Raw genomic sequence first — 22,634 nt, 5'->3', positions numbered from 1 at the left:
GAAAAGGCAGGCAGACACATTTTCCACTGCTGAAATTCATCGTTGTACTTGGCATGTTTTTTGTTAGATTCAAGTAGTGGTCTGTCTGGAATTGTCCCTGCTCCAGGCAGCCAATATTGTGGCATACTTAGGGTGTAGATATAAACTGCGTTCTGTAAGTTAACATAAACCAGCAAAGACTCTGCTGTGAATGAGATTATGTACCATAACTTGACAGTCAAACTTTTTTATTTTCAATGTATCTGTGTCATGGAGTTAAGTAGATTTTTTTCCCTTTGCATTATTATTATTATTATTATTATTATTATTATTATTATTATACAAAGGCTTCATCCCTTGTGTTTTGGTTAAATTTCATGCTAAAACGTTAAGCAGCATAAATCCAGTTCCTGCTTCCCAGTGATTTAGGTGTGATTTCCTAATTCCCTTGGGATATTTTGAATTTCCTAATCAAAGTATATAGAGATTTGGCATTTCTGCCTCCTACATTAAAGTTCAGCAAAATATCTTGCCTCAAAAACAGGACAGAAAGGAAACTGTAAAGGGCATGTACTTATGTGCTTCCCCAGATAGGAATGGATATAAATCTTGTTCTTCAGGAACTTTTGTGATTCATTTTAAAGTCTTTAGAAGACAGAAGGAAAATAACAATTTTGTACAGTTGTTATTATTTTTTTTTTAGGACCTGAATCTCTCATTGTACTGTTAATTCCTACTGTTTTCCTTGCAAAACAAATATTTTATCAGTCTTGTGATTATGTTATAATTTGTTTAGCTAAAGTAACTGAAGGATTATTAAAATGTATTGGTTTAAATTATATGGACTGGTAGCTCATTTATATAATCTGTCATTACTGCTTGGATAAGCCATACAATTAGATTTATGGATATCAAGTAGTTAAACAACCTGAGAAAGAAAATCCTAGAGCTTTCAAAATATTTAAGCATTTTAAAAATCATATTCCCCTTGCTGGTGTTCTGGCAGTGGAAAAAAATGCAGATTAAGTAAGGTTGAGTAATTTATAATAATGAATAAAAAGACAATTTTAAAGTAAAGTTGGTTATGCTCCCCCAAAAATCTTATAACTGCATATTTACTCTAAAGGTTGGTGTTTGCTTGATTACTTGCTAAACTCTTAGGATTATTTCACAGTAACTAAACCAGAATAAAATACATTATTTCTGATATGAAACTGTGTCATGTAAAATCCTGCCTGTGTTTACTAAAACCTTTGTCTGGTCCAGCCTGGGAACCCTAGGACTAGGGTGTAAAATACTTTCACCATGACTTTTCAAACAATAATAATTGAAGAGTCCTTTCTTTACAGAACATACAGAAATAATGTTGGGATACTGTGGTCATTAGCCTGGTGGGAATTAGTTTTCTTTTTCTTGTCTTTTTTTTTTCTTTTGAGGCCTGTTTTGTTGTTACTGCAAATTGGTCCCAATTACATATGGAGTGTCTGGTTGCTGTTCTGGTTCAATTGCATATGACAATATCCAATTTCAGTCCACCTATAGCCAAGATAGTGTTAACTGGTATCATCCAATCTTTAAATAACTTTACCTTACTACTATTTAGCACAATGCATTTTCCCACTTCATATGACTACTAAAGATTTCTAAAGTAATTTTGATAATAATTTTTTTTGATAATAAAAACCTAGGACTGCTGTCTTCACACTATAATTTCCCGTACCTATATCCCCGTGTATTTAATATGAGATATAATTTGTCAAATACAAGCAATCAGATATCAGCAGCTTGTGTATCTTGGCTTTTCAGGTGGGGAAATGGGAGAACAACACACTGAGCCTGAAGTACTCTGTCTGGCCAAGGTACAGCTCTTTTGCAGACAGTGAACCGGATGATAACCATTTGAGTATTGTCACCTTGGAGGAGGCTCCCTTTGTCATTGTTGAGGATGTGGATCCTTTGATGGAAAGTTGCCAAAAAAATACTGTGCCATGTCGTAAATTTGTCAAAATTAAGTAAGTAAATACACAGTGTTCCTTTTTTGTTTGTTTGCTTGTTTTTGAGTGCAAAATGTTCACCTATTTTCTCATTAGTGCTTTCCCTTATTTCTTTTGTTGTATGTATATATATATATATTGCTGATACTTTGCTGTTCTTTTGTTCTTGATTCCTATCTTTGCTTTTCCTTCTGTATTTCTCTTACTCTTTCTTTCTCTCTTTCCTGCACAGTATGCTTTTCTTTACAAATCTTCCCTCTCAATACATCGGAAGGTTCTGGTTATATACATATAAGTAACATTGAGTCAGTGACAAGATAGTAAGTAAGTATGTAGTAAATTCAAAATCAACTAGAATTGGCGTTTCTCAATCACATGAAAGAAGATAGCATATTCTAAAATCATATGGTTTTAATGAGTCTTCTTTGAATGGTTTCAAATGTTGAAATGTGCATGTTTTAATTAGTTTAATTAGTTAACAGTTTGAGAATGCCTTCTATTGAAAATAATATATTTATGCTTGAATTTGTTACAGGATAAACTATTCCAGCATAAAATACCACCAGCTAGAGAAAAGTCCCTTGCTTTGATTGCTCTGTAATTTTGGAGTAATCATTAGAAAACAGTGGAAAATTTGTCATTGTGCGTTTATTAATGCTTCTTCACCCATTAAGTGCTTCTGTATATTTATTTCAAAAACAAATATAACATTTTTAACTGAGCAGGTGTTAAGAGATGTAATTGATGTTTCTGAAGTTTTCCTGAAATTCCTGAATAGTTTCTGAAATCCAGGACATTTTTATTGACATATCTGAACTTCTTAGTCAGGTTCTAAACAACTTTTATTTCTGTTTTGAATTTCTTCAAAGGCAAAATCCTTGTCTAAGACCTACAAGGCTGATCACAGTTTGGGACTCTGGTTTCTCTGTTGTCAGGGCTTTTCTGACCTTCCAGAGTGGTCTTTGCACTCAAAGATAGCCTGAAAGTCACTGTCTCAAACTGCAGGAAAAGATGGAGCACCCACTGCTTCCAGAGCTGTGAACTACCATGCCTTTACACAGCTTATATGTTGGGCAGTTCTGTAATTATTAAATTACATGTGGTACATAATGTCTTAAGAGTAAAAGTAATAAATCTAAATCTTTGGTTTAATCTAAACCAAAGAGACATCAGAAAGTGGAGACTGTATGACTTGATGGGGAAGTGAAGTCTAGTAGGTGAGAAACTGAAGCAGAAAACATGTCGTACAAAGTCTACCACCACCTTCTGTTTATCTCGTCAAGCCACTGCAATATGATTAGTAAGAGCTATAAGCACCATATAAAGCATCCTATGGTTTTATTTCTCCATCATTCCATAAAAAAATGGTCACTTGGAAGTTTGAAAAATTGTTCTTTTACAATACGCAGACTCTTGCTGTTGTGGTGGTTCTGTTTTTCCCAGGAGAAATGTTTGTCTCTCTTCTCTTTTAACAGCAACTCAACTAATGAGGGAACTAATGTAAAGAAGTGCTGCAAAGGATTCTGCATTGATATCTTGAAGAAATTGTCCAAAACTGTCAAGTTCACGTATGACCTGTATTTGGTGACTAATGGGAAACATGGCAAAAAAGTCAATAATGTGTGGAATGGAATGATTGGTGAAGTAAGTTCTGTTAGGTAAAAGAGCTCTTAAGTAAGAACCTAGCAATGTTTGTTTTAAATTCATTTGGAGAAATGAGGTGTTCTCTACTGAGTAATATTGGTGGTGTCTTCTCTTTGTGGATCAGGTGGTATATCATCGTGCAGTTATGGCTGTGGGGTCTCTCACTATTAATGAAGAGCGCTCTGAAGTGGTTGACTTTTCAGTGCCATTTGTTGAGACTGGGATTAGTGTCATGGTGTCACGGAGCAATGGCACAGTTTCACCATCTGCTTTTCTAGGTATGGTTCTCCAACCCCTCAAGATCATTTAATTGCATTTCTGTAGAGTGGGATAGGTTTCATTGTTAGTTAAGCTAAATAGTGCGTTGATGTGTTTCTTCGATTTTTGAACTAAATGTTAGGAAGTTTGTATGGTGTCAACAAACTGATTAATGTGGTTTTTAGCACATGAAGAAAGTGCTATTGGTTTCAGATGCAGTAACTGGAAACCAAATGAAAATGATTTCAGTATGAAAAAGAATTCTCCAGCATCTTCAGTTAGGAAGATTACTTCCTCAAGATCTACTTACATGTTAACCTGTGCTTGTTTAGCCCATAATAAATTGTCTCATATTTTTCTAGCACTCACATTTACAAAATCATTTAAATACCCTCGTAGAATAGTGTAGAAAAAGACTTTTCTGTGATTAGAATAGATCTGACAGCTAAATGGGCAACAGATACAACTGGCTTCCAAAGACCATGCTACCACACTGCAAAGCTTCTGAGTGTCTTCTTCTATTTTCTGTGTTGTGATGATGGAGTTGAACAATGGGGATTCAGCATGGAAATGAAAGACTCGATAGAAAAGAGGTGGGATACAAAGAAGTAAAGATCTCTGTCTTCTCTCCTTCCCTTGTTTGCTACTTGTTTCTATTGTTTGTTTCTTCTTTCATTCGCTGCCTCTCTACTGTAGTGCCTATGTTTTACTTTTATATTTAGTGGTTTGCCTGAATTTTTCAAAGGTATTTTGCAAACGAAAAATGGTGCTAGTGGAGATAAAGTAATCTAAGTGAAACTGAAAAAAAATCAGTATTTTACAGGTATCTTACAGAACAGTTTCATATCTTCAATTGGGTGAGCAATTATGACATTTTAATATATTTTTATTATTTTTATATTTATTATTTTTATATATATATATTTATCAGTATGGTTTCTTTTTAGATTAAGTGTAAGTTCTTCACTCAATTCAAATCACTTGTAGCCATTGAGGAACTGATTGCTACTATAGTATCAGCTACAAGTGGGCAAATAATTCTTTTTTCTCACAACCATTATCATCATTTATACACAGAGTTTATTTCTCATACCTGTTCCATAAATGCACAATGCAGAGATGAAGCAATAGCTCATAAGTGTAACATAGTGAGTAATCGAGTAATTTACCTAACTTGTTAATACCTAAACAGATTTTGTTGGTGATTAATTTTGTTGTTTACTGAGTAAAAGATTGTTTAATGAAATTATGAGAGGCTGCATTTTTTAATGAAAATATTCAGATAATGATTTTTTATTTCTATAATTGACTTGTACAGTTAATTCATTTTTTAAATTGTAGTTTCTACGTGTTGAAGTTATCATTTGAATTATGTGTTTTCCTAAATATGTTCCTATTTTTGGCATTTTTTTTAATGAACCCTGCTTACCTCTTACCTGCCTCCAGCTATCATCAAAACAGACTGCTTTTGTGTTTTTTTCACAACAACATAGTTATATTTCTATAACAAATTTAATGTTTTTGGTTTAGTTGGATATGTACGGAATTTAAAAAATAAAAATGATGTCTTCTTGTAAAGCTCTATAGAATAGATTTTTTTTTTTTTTTTTTTGGTAGAAATCTGATCTACTGCACCGATAAATTAAGTCTGTGATCTCAGATGTACTTTCTGTTTATTTAGACATAGATGAAACTCTCACATCACTGGAACTGATCATGTATTTCAATGTTGTGGGAATAGTAGTAAAGTGCTCTGCCGTGCAAAATACTATCAGATAACTGAATTTATTCATAGACAGATTTAATTTTGTTTGTCTAAGAATATGGTTGTCTTATGTAACTTTTTTTTTTTTTAATCTGTGAAAAAAATACTATTAAATAGCAATGAAGTACAGTTTATGAAATATTTGTTTTCATGATTTACCACCATCAATGTAACCAAGTAAAAAATTTGTCTGAACTAGATTTTCCGTTCAGTGATTGTGTCTAATGGATCTAAGTAACTGATGGGCTGACAGCCTCTTCCTCATTATCTGCTCCCACAGGTGTTTCCTACCAATAATTTTAGAATAAAAAATAAGATTTTTATCCATGTTAAAACTTTTTCATGTATTACTACTGATCATATATACTAGATCCACAACTTAAGTTTTTTTTAAAAAAATCTGTGGGGGTTTTATTCAACCTTTCTGTGTGTTTAAGAGGAAGAGACTTCATAGGTGAGGTTACTTGCCTTTTTTATTTTTATTTTTTTCTGGTGAAGCAGCAAATCTATGCACTTTTTTTCACCTTTTTGTTGGTGTTGTTTGTTTGCTTTGTTTGTTTTTGGTATGTGAAGTAGAAACTCAAAGTTAGTGGAGTAAGATGTCTTTTTTCATTGCTCTATTTTCTACATTGCCAATAATTTGCAATGTACACTAACAAGTTATACACTAGTATTTTTCCGTCATATCATTGCTCTACTTAAAAATCTTATAAAACCTGCTGCTTCCTGGGGAAAAAATCTTTCTGTCCTTTGAGAATCAAATAACAGTGCTGAATGCATAACTTGATTTCTAATATGACAGGAACATCAACTTTATTATTCAATTGATTTTGTACTTGTTTAAATTTACTACTTATTCTAAACGGCTTTTTATTTTGCTGTTGCTTCTGTTGCTTCTACTCCTTGTCATTACCAGGCTGCTTAAATTATTAAGGACCATTCTGCATTAACTGTTGCTTATAGCTTGCTCTTTCACTTTAGCTTGTTTTGCCCTTTGCCTAATTTAAAGTTTGAAAAATTACCATTGCTGTTTCTACACTGTTGCTTTTGGTAAGAGTTTTATGAGGCTTGCTGTCTTCTATGAGAATGCTGTCAATATTGTATGATAGCTTTATGTGAATCCAATTAATTCCAATTAATACGTGATTTCATAGAATATTTGTCATTAAGTGGCATCTACATGTCACTATCATATTTCTGAATGGATTTCTTTCTGTCTTTTAAGCATTCTGTTATTTTGCTAACTTATTATTCTCTTCCAAAAAATGTCTTTAGTAATTGAAAGAATTTCATAAACTGTCTTTAATATATAACAACAACAAAAAAAAAAGCAAAAAACAGAAAACAAAAAACTGTTCCTTAACCTTCTCTTAAAATCAAAAAGAGAACTGTTTGGTTTGAAAATTCCCCACTTTGTCTTGTCAGTTCACATTCAAAATCACAAGTGGGGCTATCTGGAATTTGGTCTTTCATGGTTCCAAATTTCTGAAGAAATTGTAGCAAAGCTAACCAATCTCATGAGATTTTCACATCTGGGCCCAAATTATGATACTTTATTCCAGTTCTTGGTGAATCCTTCATGCTAGCTTAGTTCAGACTGGGCTATTGGGCTCAGTTCACCTCAGCTCTTGCTCCGAGTCATTTCCTACAATGGCAAGAATTTCCTACAGTGGAAGAATTTTCATTTTTGATGAAGAGGTTAGGATGGAGGAACCTCTTGGGCTTTCAAAACAACAAAGCATGGGAGCAAACTCATTTATTGTCACTTCCAGTGCTTCTTGGTTCCGTTCTAATTTGAAGTAGTTGTTAAGATTTTTTTTGTCACATTTCAAAACACATTCATGCTACCAGTATTTACCAAAATTAGAGTATAATATGCCCACAAATAAGCTGACCTAATACAGAGATATTACTTTGCCATACCAAACTTTTGTTGCATGTCTCCTTATACAGCTACCACAGGAACACCTGAAATGACAAGAGAATTTGTAATTGGGCAAAGCTGAAATTTAAGAACTTTGTGTTATCACATGGTATTTCCAAACCTTTCAAAAAGTTGGTGCTTATTCTGGTATTTGAAACTACTTTTAGTTTTCTGTTCCAACCTACTTCTTTAATTTACGTTTTTTCTATCTTTCAAACTGACATTCAGTTTTCCATAAAAACCTTTTGATTTCAGAAATTTGCTCCCAGATGAGAGTGAGACTTGCAAAAGAATGTTTTTGCCATGAGTGGAAACAACGTCTTCATTAGAGGTAGATGAAAGTGAAAAGGAGAAAAAAAATCTGAAACAAAATTTGCTTTGAATGCAGGCATTTGGCTTTTTTCCCTAATGCTTTCTGTTGGATAGAAAATGAGAAAGAGGTGTACTTCACTGAAACACCAAATGTTTTAAGCATATGCTTAATTGCTTTTGCTCTGCAGAAACTGTCATAATGGTTGGCCCATTCTGTTGATAAAAGCATGCACCACAGGATTAATAGAAAAGGACTGTAAACTGCATAAGCCGCAAGTCAAACCAATTATTTGCCACTTGGTGTCAGTTAAGACTTTGTTGAAGAAGAGAAGTACACAGACTTTGTGTTTGAATTGCAGCTCACATTTATGATTTCAGATGTATGGAGATTGTGTATACTAACAGCGGTTCTTTATATATTGCTGCTTAGTTCTAGAAGTAATGCTAGCATTTTTGTTGGTAAAAGCTAATTTAAAGAAAGCCTCTGGGCTTGCCTAGCCCGAGACATTAGAATTCTTGTGATGTGACTGGTTTAATGAACTGTTTCTGTTTCTCTTGTCTGTTTTGCTGCAGAGCCTTTTAGTGCTTCCGTCTGGGTGATGATGTTTGTGATGCTTCTCATTGTGTCCGCCATGGCTGTCTTTATATTTGAGTACTTTAGTCCTGTAGGATATAACAGGAACTTAGCACAAGGGAAAGGTAAGCTTTGCATTTTGCACAACCTTAGGGCTATAAAAACAAAGCAAAACAAACAAACAAACAAAAAAACAAACGTATTTACCATCCTTTACCCTCTATCTTTTAAAATAAGTGTAATGTAGGAATAGAACAGTAAAAGCAACTATGAAAGCATGCTTGCTCTTCATTTAAAATGTGATTTCTTGAGGCCTGATATACTCGTGTATGTTCTAATTCATTGCAATAAATATGTAGAAGGATAAGTGATATTAAAGAGAGTTGTATTCAGGCAGCGTTATGTTAGTATACTGTATCAGTTGTAGAGGGTCAGCTTAAAAAAAAAAAAAAAAAAAAAAAAAAAAAAAGCATTGAAATAAACTCTCCAGTCCCCTGACTCTTATGAATTCACAGATAGTTCAGAGATAATGATCTACAATGGTGAGGTTTGGTGGGTAATTTGGAAAAACAGCTGTTACCTTGTATACAGTTTTATATAGTCCATCTAAAAAGGTATGGTTCTCTTGTGGTGAACTCATCCTTGAAATGAGGCACCATTTCTTAGTGTGTAGCATCCATGGCTATAGAAACTTCTTTTTGAAAATATAGTGACACAACAAATTTAATACAGAACATGACTTTCTCAGTGAAAGCTACAATTTTATACTATTAACACTCTGACCTGAGAATGATGATTTCATGTACTGTGGTGCCCTCATCCTTCCCTTTCTTCACTTTCAGTTCAGAGTGTGGACAATTTCTGAATCATACCTTGTTTTATAATGATGTCTCCCAGGTTGGTGAACATAGTCTTAGAGATTTCAACAAGCTAATGTGTTCTTCTTGTTGGTTGTTGATTTGTTCCCTGAACAAGGAGGGTTTTGTAATGTTCAGATATTGTTAACATTTCAGTAACATGGTAAATTTGTTCAAAAATATGTTCAAAATAAACACTATGTTAGGAAGAGGAAAAGAAAGGTTTGTACAGACGCTGGGGATCTACAGCCTGGGCTGTTCTTTTCTGTGACACCTTATGTGACAGAATTGATTACATAGTGGCTACAAATTCATATTATGGCACTGCAACATCATAACTTAGTAGCAGAGGCTTGCCACAAATCCAGTTGATATTCATTTGAAGTATGGGAAGCTTAAAATTAATTTGACTCTTTATGTAGATTATTGCATTTCCTGTATGTTTTTAGTAGGATGAAGCTCAGTGGTGCTAAAATCATAAGTAGTTTTCTTGGTATATACTTTTCTTCATATTATTGCTCTGAAAATACTTATCCATCAGCTCAATCTTACATAGTCCTATAAGATAGCTTCATAAACCAAAAGCCAGCTCTATTATGATTATTTTACTGTAGTCTATTTTAGCAATGCAGTAAAAATAGAAAGAGGATAATCTAAGATGTGCTTGAGTCTATCAAGAAAATTTGTACTGTAACATAGAGCATTTCTACTGAAATGACAACATGCACTGAGTATACCAACTTTAGATTTAATTCCTTTAATAGTAAATTATTTTTAATAATGTAAATTATAGTTAATAGGTAAATCTGAGTTTTAGTGTGCACCCCCTTAGGCGGGGCAGGAATGGAGGTAATATTGCAGGTATCTGCATAAGAGCATATTGTCTGAATTGCCATTTAATTGAAAAGTGAGTACTTTTGAAAAAGTCACATGAATCACATTCCGGAGCAGCCTATTTCTCCATTGAGCATACAGGGAGTCTAGATGATGTCTGCACTGTACTAACCTAAATCTGGGTAAGAGGAATCTTCCCTTTATTCTCAGAGGACTCAACAAATAAGGTCTTTTTAGTGGATAATATCTTTGCTAACCTACTTCTGCTAGTCCATGGGCATGAGGGCATTATACTGACAACTTTGGGTGCTTCTGGATGAATCCATAGCTGACTGAAAAAATTACTGAACTGCATAGATTACTTGGGCCAGGTTTTTATATTTAATACCAGTGCATTTGAAACCATGGAACTGACTCTGTACATGGGAGGTAGCCTGAGTCTAGCTATAAGTTATATATCTGTACAGGTGGCTCCTTTTTATTGATTCATTTTCTGAGTGTAATGTAAGTGTTTAAAAGTAGGTGAAATGTTCACCCATTTTCATATGCTTATCTGAGAGTACACAAAGTTCAAAAAGTATCATGTTGAAGACTGGAGCTTATAAAAATACTTTGGGTGGGAAAAGTACTGGAATCAAATCATTAAGACTTAAATCCCCAGTTTTCCCTTTTACGTCAGCTGGCACAGAATACTGAAAGGGGCCATAGTGTGGCACACACCTTACTGCAAGAGACATCAGTTTGCTCTCCTCCAAACCTATGCTTGCAGTCTCCATTTGAAAACTGGTGAGGTAAATGCACGTAGAGAAGTGTTGAAATATATATATATATATATATTTTGTAACAAATATGGAAATAAATGTAATTACTTCAGAAAGTACCAACGTTAAATTCTGTGATTCCACTGGGAGGAAAATGAATATGTATCACAATATTTTTAGTTATGTGTTGGTGAGTGCTTTGTTGTTATCATGTAGTTATGTATTTGTGGTATCTTACCACAAATATACTTGCAATTAAAACAAATGCTCTTTGCAATTCCAGATCCCCATGGACCATCCTTCACCATTGGCAAGGCAGTGTGGTTACTCTGGGGCTTGGTATTCAACAACTCTGTGCCTGTGCAAAACCCCAAAGGGACGACCAGTAAAATCATGGTGTCAGTTTGGGCCTTCTTTGCTGTCATTTTCCTGGCTAGTTATACTGCCAACTTAGCTGCATTTATGATTCAAGAGGAATTTGTTGACCAAGTGACTGGACTGAGTGATAAAAAGGTAGCTCTTCTAGCTTAAAAGACATCAGTGTCTGTTCTTCATAATCCTTATACAAATTTGTACTCTGTACTAAAAACAAGATAATCAAGATAATCAGCTAAAACTGTGTGATTTGAGTGTTACGCTTTAGTTAAAAACCCAAATCATGAAAATATCTGATTTCAAAGTCTTTTCAAAAGTAACTGCATTAATTGAAAAGTACATTAATTTTGTGAAAAATGGAAATAAGTTCTTGTTAGATTAAAAGTAATGCTTCATGAACATACAAAAGCTTGAAAAAACTGAAAAGTCAGCTTGAATGCATGAAATACATTTTAAATTATTTAAACATCTCTGTGTAAAATGTTAATTAATTTGTTTTAAATGTTTGTATTAATTTGTATTAAATGTTAATAGTTTATTAATTGGCAGAATATTAATAAAATCAGGAACTATCCAGTAATTATCTGAAACAAATCAATGCTCCTGGAAAAAAAAAAAGTCTTTTTGCTTTTCATGTGGAATGAAGTCATAGAGAGTTCAGATTTAGAGTGGTGCTAGCATAACTAGGCAAATAGAAACAATAACAATCCATATGTGTTCCCCGTGGACACTCAAATATTTTCCTTGTATACAATTTGAAGAGTAAAGAGTAAAAATAAAGTTGAGATGTACATTACGTGGGATAAGGCACAGAATTTTGATTGTGGAAGTGGCTTTCCTCAATTCAAGAACTTTTTGTAAGAATTGTGTTTTGAGCAGTAGACTCTTAATAATTCACTTAAAGCCTACTAAAGTTTCACAGAAATAGACAGATAATAAATATGCTTATTTTTTCATATTGTTCTAGCTTGACTGAATTTTCATCTGCTGAAAGTATACAAGGTCTTGCTACTTGTGAATTTTAATCAATTGTCCTATAAATCAGAAACCCAGCAATCATTTATTTCTTGTTTAATTTGTGTGACCACTTTGTTGAAGTGGTATTGCACAAAGTGGTTGAAGTCCATTTGCAAAATTATTGTTGTGATGGATATACACAAAACACGTAAAGGGCACACTGTTTTCAAATTTGTGCCCAGTTGTTTTAAAAGAAAACTAAATATTGACATTGAGAAGTAATATTTCAATAGCCTATAGCACAAAGGAGAACTTCACAGGGAATTTATTTCAAAAGACAGAAGATAAAGGAAATTGTTATTCAAAAGAAGGCAACAGCTCAGATAGACTTGTGTCTGTTTTTTGTTTTAATTGTTTCTGATGACTACCTTTTCAGTGATCTGAAATATCAAAGCATGAGCTTCAAGCATGGCTAAGGGAAAGACAGATGAAAAGAAAATGATAGTAGTTTTGTTTTCATTAGGTTGTGTTGTAGCAAAACCTTTGAAAGAATATGAAGACTATAAAAAATACCTCTATTTTAAAATAGTATACTTAATATGATACAGATAAAAGGTATTTTTCTCTTGAGAAATAAAAAGATGGATTTGAAAAATCTGTTCAACTATTTGTGATTAAATACAGAATGTTTTCCTGGTAAGTCCTGATCAGGGCAGGATTTGGCTTTCACCTGGCATAGTGCTGGTGTTCAGGTCTAACAATGCATTTGCCACTCACCTGTGGGCTGGGAAAATTTCAGTATTTGTTTTGTAGCCATTGGCTAATAACTTCCTTATTTTCGTAATTTTTCTGTTCTGTCTACTAAACAGGATTTTATTTTTTTAAAAAAAGGACAAAATAAAAATAGAAAAATACTTGAATGGGAAAATAGCATCTGCTCATGTGCAGTCTTCTAATGATTTGTTTGATCTCTATCTTTTATTTATTTATTTTATTTTATGGTTCTTCAAATCCTGCCTGAATTATACAGGGATATATCAGGGGAGCTATACCTTTTGTGATTAAAATAGTTAAACAAGCCAGAAATCCAGAAAAGCAATAATCTATTTAAAATAATCCTTGTCATACAGAGATTTTGCCTGCTCTACAAAGCTGAGATTTTTCAGATTTTCAAAATTTCACATAATTAGGGATAATTTATGGCTATATAATATGATTCATGTTAAATTATTTTACTCCCCTGTTAGCCTTGTTGCTGCAATGCCTTTAGTAGTGGATCAGTTAGGAATCTGCAGTACTGTTGCTTGGTGGAAAACTCTGTCCTTTGCTGCAAGCAAAGTTGTCACGGGCAAAAGCCAGTGTGAAGGGACAGAAGTGAATATGAGTTAAATTAATTGTAAAGAAGTAATAACTAGAAGTCCACAAAATTCTGGAACAATTGATAACTTTTTTTAATAGAAACATAACTAGGGACCTATTGAAGCCATCTTTTTTGGTTAACTTTAAAAAATTTTAATGACTGAGCATAATTTTAACCATAAACTTGAAGATTCCTTTACTATCTTTGTTAGTAGAATTGGCCTTCCAAAACTCATGCATGGCTAGTAAATCAGTTCATTACTCTTCCCTTGAACCTGTTTTCCTACTTCCACGACTGAAAAGTCATGCGCTTTTGTCAGTGCTGCCCTGCAATAAAGCATTCTCATTTGGAGGTGCTGGTGGTTCTCAATCTAGCTGCATACAAGACAGATCATAGAAAGGAGAAGCCAGGAAAATAAGCATCTCTGACCAGTCATCCCTGACCCTTATCCTTCAAAAACTTCCCATACAGAGAATGTGTTCCACCATCATCTAGTTCCCTGGTTTTGCTGAACACATGATGACATGCTGCTTACCCTTCTCCTTGGCTTCAAGACTTCTCAATAGTTTCCTCATCCTTCATAATGTTACTGATGAACTTCTGAATGCCGTGTCATCTGTGTGTCACCCAGAAACACATGGTACAGTGTGTACTGGAGTTACTGGGAGGGGGTGTTCATAAATTCAAAAGATTCAGAAGATGAGAAGAAAATTATATTTTGACATCCTTGTATATGTAAAAGATTTCTAAAAGCTTTGTCTTCATAAAAAGGTACAGAAAATCAGTCCAAAAGTATCCAGCAAAGCTGGCACTCATGGCCCTTTTTACTTTTGAGACCATTTATGCCTCATCTGTTAAAAGAGAGACAAGATCACTACGAGAGAGTACTAAGCACTGGACAGAACTGGCTGCTGTGGTTCCTCCACACAGTCACATTTTAATGTGTCCCATGTGTATGTGCTCTAGGGGATTCTCTTTAGCCTTAATAAAAAGCTTTAATTTGCAGAAGCAGCCATTTGCAGGTTCCTTAATTTTGCAAGATTCACAGTATTCTTGTAACATTACTTTTTTTTTTTCTTTTGGGGGGGGGGGGGCGGGTGGGAGTGAAATAAGATGGCATGAGCTCTCCAGTTACTTAGAGAGATGTTTGTGTCATAACAGAGCAGAGTGAGCTCAAAAGTCAGTATGGATTATGGGGTAGCTAGAGTGATCCTCTCACCCCAGTCCATCTCTCCACTTCAATATTAGAGCTATGCAGTGCTTTTTGAGACTTGTTGGACAAAGATATTCAACAATGATTATGATAATCTTGGAATTACTAAATACAGCAGCTGTATTTTTCACGATCAGAAATCAGAATGTCAGTGCTTTCCATTTGGTAAAGGAAGAAAATGGAGTTCAATTTATTTTTTTTTTTCTCCAGTATCACCATCCATAACTTCCATAAAAATCTCTGTTAGCAGACAGAAAATGTTTACCATTTGCTATTATTGTAGTAATTTCTCCACAGTTCCTTAAAATACTCCAGAACAATAATGAACAACTGCTCTGAATACCAGCCTTTTCAGATAGACGTGCAAATCAGCATACTAAGTCAGTATTAAACATTTGTGAAAGATCTTTTTCCTAGCTTTAATGAAATTGTCATTTTCTTAATGCATGTAGATAAAACAAATTAAATGGTAGGACTGTTTTCTCAGCTCAGACATGCTTTTTGTGATTCCTAGATCATTAGGACTGTGTGCCACAGATCTAGCAGCAGGCATTGCAGGGGGAAACAGGAATGAATTGCTGTCTTCTGAATAATTGTAGATCTCCCCAATTATGTTTCAAGCAGGGGGCTTGTGCATTAAATTTAGGGATTTTATTACCAATTAAAACAAAACCAAAAATATTTCAGAAGAATTCTAGGAAGAAAATTGTTTCCTAACAGACATTAAATATTTTAATTCCCATCATGGGGTTTCAGGGAAAATGACTGCATCTATAGATTCAATGCTTTTTTCTTTCATTCATGCTCGCCCCATAGATGTGTGCTGAATCACAGAGCCTATATACTTCTCTAAAACATGTCAGTTTACAGAAGACAAGTTTAAAATTGCTGATAAGAAATTTATATAACTTAGCCGTGAGTGCAACATTATTAAAAACATTGTAAACTGTTTCTTTCCGATTTTCAAGAAGTCTATGAGCAGGCAGTAGTAACACAATCATTTGAGAAAAAAAAAATCTCCTAATGACTGCTAAAATTTGTTGGTTGAGTGCCTTGTGCCAAAAAAATCCAGTCAATGGATGGTGTTTGGAACCATTCAAGTATCTGAATCTTCTGTACTTAAATTCCACATACAATTTTTTAAAACAATTGAATTACTTGTTATCCCTATGATCTTCAAATGAACCAGTACTTTCTATTAATCTCTGCTTTCCTGTAGAAATATTTTTGTGTTCTGTCAAATGTTCAGTTTGGGACAGATATCTCGGTTCCTCCAGCCATTCCTATGGGAGGAAACTGCCATTTGCAAAACTCCATTTGTAAATCATCCAGATACTCCACAGTGATCTTCCTCTTCAATCCCTTGTCATACCCCAGGATTAGGAACTGAGCTTCCAGAACTCTCACCACAGTTGAATTTCCAAAACCACCAACTGCATGACCACCAGCATTTTTTTTAAAGATCTTGAAATTGGCAGTGATCTTTTTTTTTTTTTTTTTTTTTTTTTCCCTTCAGTTTTATTGATTGGAAAATTTGAAACATATATTAGGATTTATTGAAAGCCATCTCACTACTTCAGGGATTAATTATCTGACCATTTTAATAAAGTTAACAGCAAGTGACATCTATATCAGTGGAATTTCTGGACATTAGCTTAAGAGCAGGGTTTGCCTCAGTGCCACATCCTAAACACAAAAACGAGACACCAGACATAGACTAAGAACCATGACTGGTATACAGTGCAATTTTTGTGCATGGGTCAATTAGTATGTGTAAGGTAGTAGCAAAGTAATAATTTAAATGGTAAAGCTGTGAAAGGGGAAAATGAGAAAAGTAACACATCTGTTAGCTAGATGAATAGAGAAAAATAAAGTTATTTCCTTTACGCTTTGTCAAAATATCCGTAATTAAAATGAAGCATTTAATTGTAGTTCTGGAACATGAAAATATTGTTGCAGCCATAATTTCACAGTCAGGGTTTGATGGAATTGAAAATACTCCCACTTTTTGTATAAGCCTATTTGTATTCTCTTTCCAAACTGGTACTGGATCCTCAGAATTCTTAATGCCCTGAGAATAAACTTTAAAAAGAGGACTATTACATACATAGCCCAAAGGAAGCAGCAGCTGTATAAATATTAGTTGTCTCTTGCAGCACGGGGTACATAGATTGCTCTGCTAACTTCGACAATAAAAACTGAGTGCATTTTACCATGGAATTCATGGGTGACTGCTTTTATCAATACTCAATTGCATTTCCTTATTAGCCAACAGTTCCTCTAATTTGAACGGCATTCTAAAATGCATTCCTTAAAAAAACATTTTACCTTGATCTTAAAGTGTTGCATGGTACTTTATGAGAGATCTCAAAAAGCCACATATATATTTTTCAGGTCCGTTAGCAAGTGTTTGTGTGAGACTATCTGAAACCTGAATGTGCCCTGAGCTGTTGCTAATCCCTTTGAGATACTTCCTGGCTTGTTTTTCTGTGCTGATGCAATAGAGAGGGTGAAATTGTAGACTAAAATCTATATGCCCTCAGGCAATTGGTTTGTAGTTTTAAATTGTAGGAATAAACCATGACTAGGATTCTAGGTGTGAGAGCTCCAGAAGCACTTTTCATATCAAGTGGTGAAACTGCTGAGCCCCTGGGAAGATAGAAGAACTGTCCTTCCCCCTGAAATACAGAGGTGGAAGGAAAGCTAGTCCTCATCCTTTCCCTCCCTGGGCACCAGTCTCCTGCAGTCACCCTCTGGAGCAGTGTTAGGTTCTGTGTTGAGTAGTGAAAATGAGCCTTTTGCCTGTACGGACCCACCATGTCTCAACTGAGATGAAGGTTGGAAATGAATTTCAACAAAGATACTGTTTTATTTTGATCATTACATACCAGCAGGTCTGTCTAGAGTTTGGGTTCTCTAGGGAGACGGTGGCAGATGGGCAGTATCTTCCAGGAGCTCTCTGCTCCAGATGCTGTGGTCCTGCCATATTGCAATGCACAGGAGAAAGTTGCATTGAGTGGCAAATCTGAGCTGTTTTTAATATGGATGTAGATGTTTCTGTGTAGTTCAACCAGTGTGAAGATATTTTCTGTTATAATAAAGCTGACAATTAACTCCAGGCATTATTTGCCTGGAGTAAATTTGAAGCAGCATATACTTTTTTTTTTTTCTTTTGTACCTACAGTTGCCCTGATAGATATTTCTTCCTTAATTAACATCTTCATGCATACCCATTTTGAGGGCCTGAAAAACTTTACTTTTCCCTTTTCTCTCTAGTTTCAAAGACCACATGATTATTCACCTCCTTTTCGATTTGGAACGGTCCCAAACGGAAGCACAGAGAGGAATATCAGAAACAACTACCCTGATATGCACCTTTACATGACAAAGTATAATCAGAAAGGAGTTGAAGATGCCTTGGTCAGCTTGAAAACTGGGTAAGCTTCTTCTGTGGGTTTTAAAGAATACTATCTGCTTTGCAGAAACTGAGAAAAATTGATCTGTACTTAGTGTTCTTACTGTGATACTTACTGAGCAGTGATCTCAGGCATGGTGTGTAGTCCATGGAGCTTTGTTTTGTTTTGTTTTGCTTTTATATTGCTTTGTACTGATATCAGAAAAGAAATTTAGTGCCTGTGATTTGTATGACTGTTTGAAAACTGTATGGAAGCTTCGATGCCCAATGTATGATAGATTCACAGAAGAGAATTGTTATTCCAATTTTATGAAAAGGGATACAATTGCACCCGGATTTGGGTGTGGGCTCAACACAGATCATGATTTGTATAGTCCCTGCTTATCATTGAAGGACTCTCTCATAGCAATGTGTTTTCAAAGAGTGCATTTCTGACAAAGCTTAAACAAGCTGGCCAGTGTGAACTACAAGCTGTTGTCTGGCCAGTGTGAACTACTTAAGATTTCTTTTCAACCTCCCATCCTTTTGGCATGCTTTTAGGTGCACTCTTAGATTTTCTCCCCCCTTATAATTGGCATGGCCTCTTGCTGTCAGATCCGAAGTCTTGACTTTGAACTTCATAAAATCTGTTGAGATGAGGTATTCTCAAGCATGTTACCTAATTCTGTTTCTGACAATCTTGGCAAATATTCTGGCAAATTTTATTGTCTTTCTTCCTTACAGTATGAGATTTAGACTTGAGTGCTATCCATCCTTTTCCCTCTCTGAACTGGCCCATTCTGCCTTGTTGATCAAAATGACAGATTTTTCATTTCAATTGTCCAAAAGTTTGAATATGACTGACTGTTTTCATCATTATATATCAGTATGATAAATTATGGTTTTAGTAATCTTTTCTAAACAAACAGGCTTGATAATAACATGTATTTCTGTTAATAATAGTGGATTAAAGAATTTATCCAGATAAGTGTTTTTTTGTTTGTTGTTTGTTGTTTTTGTTGTTATTCTATTTATTTATTTATTTAAAGTGAGAAGACTAAGTTACCAATAGTGTATTAAGTACAACAGCTCCAGTGGCTGTTTGATGGCACAGCTATTACTTACAATGAGAACAGGAAATGTCATCTTATACTAAATTAGCTGTTACTTTTAGTCCATAGTGTGGGAGCTGCCTGTCCTTTAAATTTTAACTCTCCTTCCTCCAGATGTGTAGGGGATTGTAACATATTTCTTCTGAGAAAAAATAAAAAAAATGAACTTCTCCAAACTTCTCCGTAGTATCCAGGTTCCCTTCCTTAAAAAGTTGTCCTTTGTATAGTTTTGTTCTCCACTGTCTCCATGTACTCCTTGTATTGTCATTTCTAAAGGTGTTCTGAAACGGCATTTCTCAGGCAGGGTTTGTCCCATCCTAAGATAGATATGTAACATAAGGTGAGTTGGACATCACCCAAGGTCTTCCAAACTGGAGGCAAAGTTCCTGCTCCTGCCAGCCTGTGCAAGTTGTATTTCCTGGGAGACAGCTAAATTGTGCATTGTAGATACTCAGCTGAATTGTTTTCCTGCTGTGAATTTTTGAACAGGCAGCTATCCTTAATTTCAGCCATTTCTAGGGCTTGCTTGGGTGGATAGTTTATTTAGGGGATATATATTCTTTGTACTTTTCATCTGCTATGTGCTACTGGAAACCCTGAAAAACTAGTGTTAGCTTTAAAATAAGGCCAATTAAGTCATGCTAAAGTCAGACACTTTAGCATGAAAAGGAGGGAGCTGCCTGGCTGCAAGGGAATTCAGGACATTCACTAAAACTCAGGCTGGCTGCTCTTGTGCCAGCTCTTCCAGCTGCTCTTCCTCAAATGCTGTAGTCCTTTGACAGCAATAAACCATTCATTTTTAAATAGATTTTTGTTTCCACTGGAGTTTCTTCTAAGTGATTTCCCAGTGTGAATACTCTTAAGTGTCTACCTTGCTCCTCTTGACTGACGTTTCTCTAGCAAATGGTGCAAATAAGCTGCCATGTGTGGTGTTTTCTGCATCAGTGTAAGTAACTGCTACATGCTGCTGCACTCCTTAGTATTTTGTCCCATAGCACCTACAAGAAGATTAAACAGCACGCCATCAGCTGCTGAAATTTCCTATGATAGGGTTGTCACTTTGAGTTTGCTTAGATTACATTTTTGGACATTCCAGCAGGAAAGTAGTGTCAAATGGGCTTACACATTTTCTCCCTGCACTTCCTGCCAAGCAAAAACTGTGCAAAGCCCTAATCTCTGTGGTAATTGTGGGCAATAAGCTCAGTTACAGATCAGGCAGCATGACTGTATCTTCTTTTTGACTCAGAGTAGTTTCTCTAGAAAGATGATCTCATTTAGGTGACCAAACCGATCAGCCTGTGTCGTTATCCCCTGTCACTTGCACCTTTGTCCCACTCAGCTTCTCCTTTTTGTGAAGACATTTGGTAAGGATGTGAGGCAGCTCCTGTGGCTGACACCTCAGACATCTGTGAAGCTTAAAGTGTCCTGAATGAAAGAGATGAGCCTGTGTAATATGGGACTGTAATAATTTGCATTCTCAGTATGAAATACAATAAAAGCATGAACAAGTGTTTGTCAGGGTATCACAGTTGCTTGCCTGTTCTCTTTGTCCAATCTTAGATTCTTCAAAAGCAGCATTTTTCATTTTTTCTACCTTTTTTTTTTTTTTTTTTCTCTTCCTCAGTATATATAACTGTTTTCTCATCTGTAGGATCCTTCCATCTTCTTCCTTTCTCCATCATGATTTTTTGACCAGATTGCAGATATTTTCATGCTTTCATATGAAGTTTGCCCTCTCATCCTTCTCTAGAATAGATCAAGCTGTCACCTTCCCTATTTCACTTGAGCCCGTGGGTGCCCCGTGCCCTTGTGCCCCGTGGAGCCTATGTTGCTACTGCTTTTCTGAGAATGACATATCTTTACTTCCACAAACTGTTTCTGCCTCCCAGCAAATATATCATTTCTACTTTCTTCTTCATCTCGTAGTCCTGGTAAGGACTTGCAAAGATTGCCTCGTGGATATTTCTGCTGCCAGTCAAAATAAACAGTGCCTGTGTTTCTCGTGAAGAATTTTTATATAACCTGTGTGTATTTTGAATATCACTTTTAAAACTACTTTCACTTAATTCAAGATGTAAGATTTAGTCACATTTGACTCCTTATATACAGTGTTTGATTCCAGTTTTAGGGTGTAGCAAAAATACCAGCAATCAGGCAATACTTAGAGTCTGAATAATACTGCCCATATGGCATCTGATCTAAATAAAGTCAAGCTTTTAAGTGGGTGCTTCTCACAGTTCAGTCTGGTTTTGCTGTTTCTCAAACTCTTAAGTTTCTAGATTAATTAGTGTTAGTCTCTTGGGATGTGTTGGGAATATTTTGTTCTTTGAGACCATCATGTTTGATATGTAAGGTCATTTAATTTAACTGGATGGAGAAAGAAGGAAGGAGACACAAACATAATGCTTCAAGTGCACAGATTTCTGTAAGTTATATATATAAATATTGTCGGAGACATGCACATGTCTCTTTATCTGTTTTGGGAAGAAAAAAAAAAAAAAGAAGGTTGTTTTCTTGCCTTCTCACAAGAAGTGAGCACTCGGCTGTCTGAGTCAAGTCACTAATACGGCCAGGAAAAACCCAGGGGCAGATATATGAATCGGAATGTGTATGAAACATGTATGGTTTAGGGGTTAGATGGGTTCTGTTGTTGGAGGATTGCAGTACATGCAGAGATGAACATGTGCACATTATTGTGTCAAGGAAGCCTTGAATAAAATGCCAAGACCCTTTCTGTTTGCATCATTAACAGAGTAAATGCACTGTGTTTCAAAATCAGCTTACATGGAAAGCATCATTCTCAGAAAGAATTGACTGGGAAATACTGCAAACTCAAAGGGAAAGACGATTTGTGCTTTAGGCTGACATAGACGTTAAACCTCCTCCTGCAGGTGAAGTCCCTGGTTCATTGCAATGTACCCGTGAAGACTTGTTGCTATCAGTAGTGGAGGCAAATTTATCAGTTGTATTGGCTTTTTTCCTTCGTTTGGTAAAAAATCAATCTTTGATTCTGACAACACTAAAAAATCTCAGTAATAAAGTAAAGTCTCAGTAATATCTACCTCTTGTCAATAGGGTCTCAGTCCTGTGAGGCAGAGATTCATTTCTCAGAAAGCTGACGAAACATTGTTTGAACAAAACAAAGACCTTTTTGTATTCCCTTTATTAATTAAAACTAGCAATTTCCACCCGTGCCTGTTGAAAAGGAGCAAAATTCATGCATGTTGCTATTGGAGCACTGCTTAATATTTTTTTCAAAACAGTAAAATCAAAAATTCAACAACATTCAGTAGTGAAAGTAGTCACAGTTTTACAAGCTTG

At 35.2% G+C, this 22,634-nt stretch overlaps 1 protein-coding gene across 3 annotated transcripts in view; it reads left to right on the top strand.

Moving 5' to 3' along the window:
- GRIN2A (glutamate ionotropic receptor NMDA type subunit 2A) overlaps positions 1-22,634 on the top strand; it is a 187,525-nt gene that overhangs the window by 129,205 nt on the left and 35,686 nt on the right. For all 3 annotated transcript variants that reach the window (XM_035339397.1, XM_035339396.1, XM_035339395.1), the window contains exons 5-10: positions 1,786-1,991; positions 3,449-3,617; positions 3,742-3,895; positions 8,450-8,575; positions 11,186-11,415; positions 18,084-18,244. In XM_035339397.1, the coding sequence (XP_035195288.1) occupies positions 1,786-1,991; positions 3,449-3,617; positions 3,742-3,895; positions 8,450-8,575; positions 11,186-11,415; positions 18,084-18,244 (1,046 nt within the window). The remainder of the gene's footprint in view (positions 1-1,785; positions 1,992-3,448; positions 3,618-3,741; positions 3,896-8,449; positions 8,576-11,185; positions 11,416-18,083; positions 18,245-22,634) is intronic.

This window comes from Oxyura jamaicensis, chromosome 14 (assembly GCF_011077185.1).
Source record: "Oxyura jamaicensis isolate SHBP4307 breed ruddy duck chromosome 14, BPBGC_Ojam_1.0, whole genome shotgun sequence".
NCBI classification, from domain to species: Eukaryota; Metazoa; Chordata; class Aves; order Anseriformes; family Anatidae; genus Oxyura; species Oxyura jamaicensis.
The sequence above is the reverse complement of the archived record's forward strand: the minus strand, read 5'-3'. Positions and strand labels throughout refer to the sequence as shown.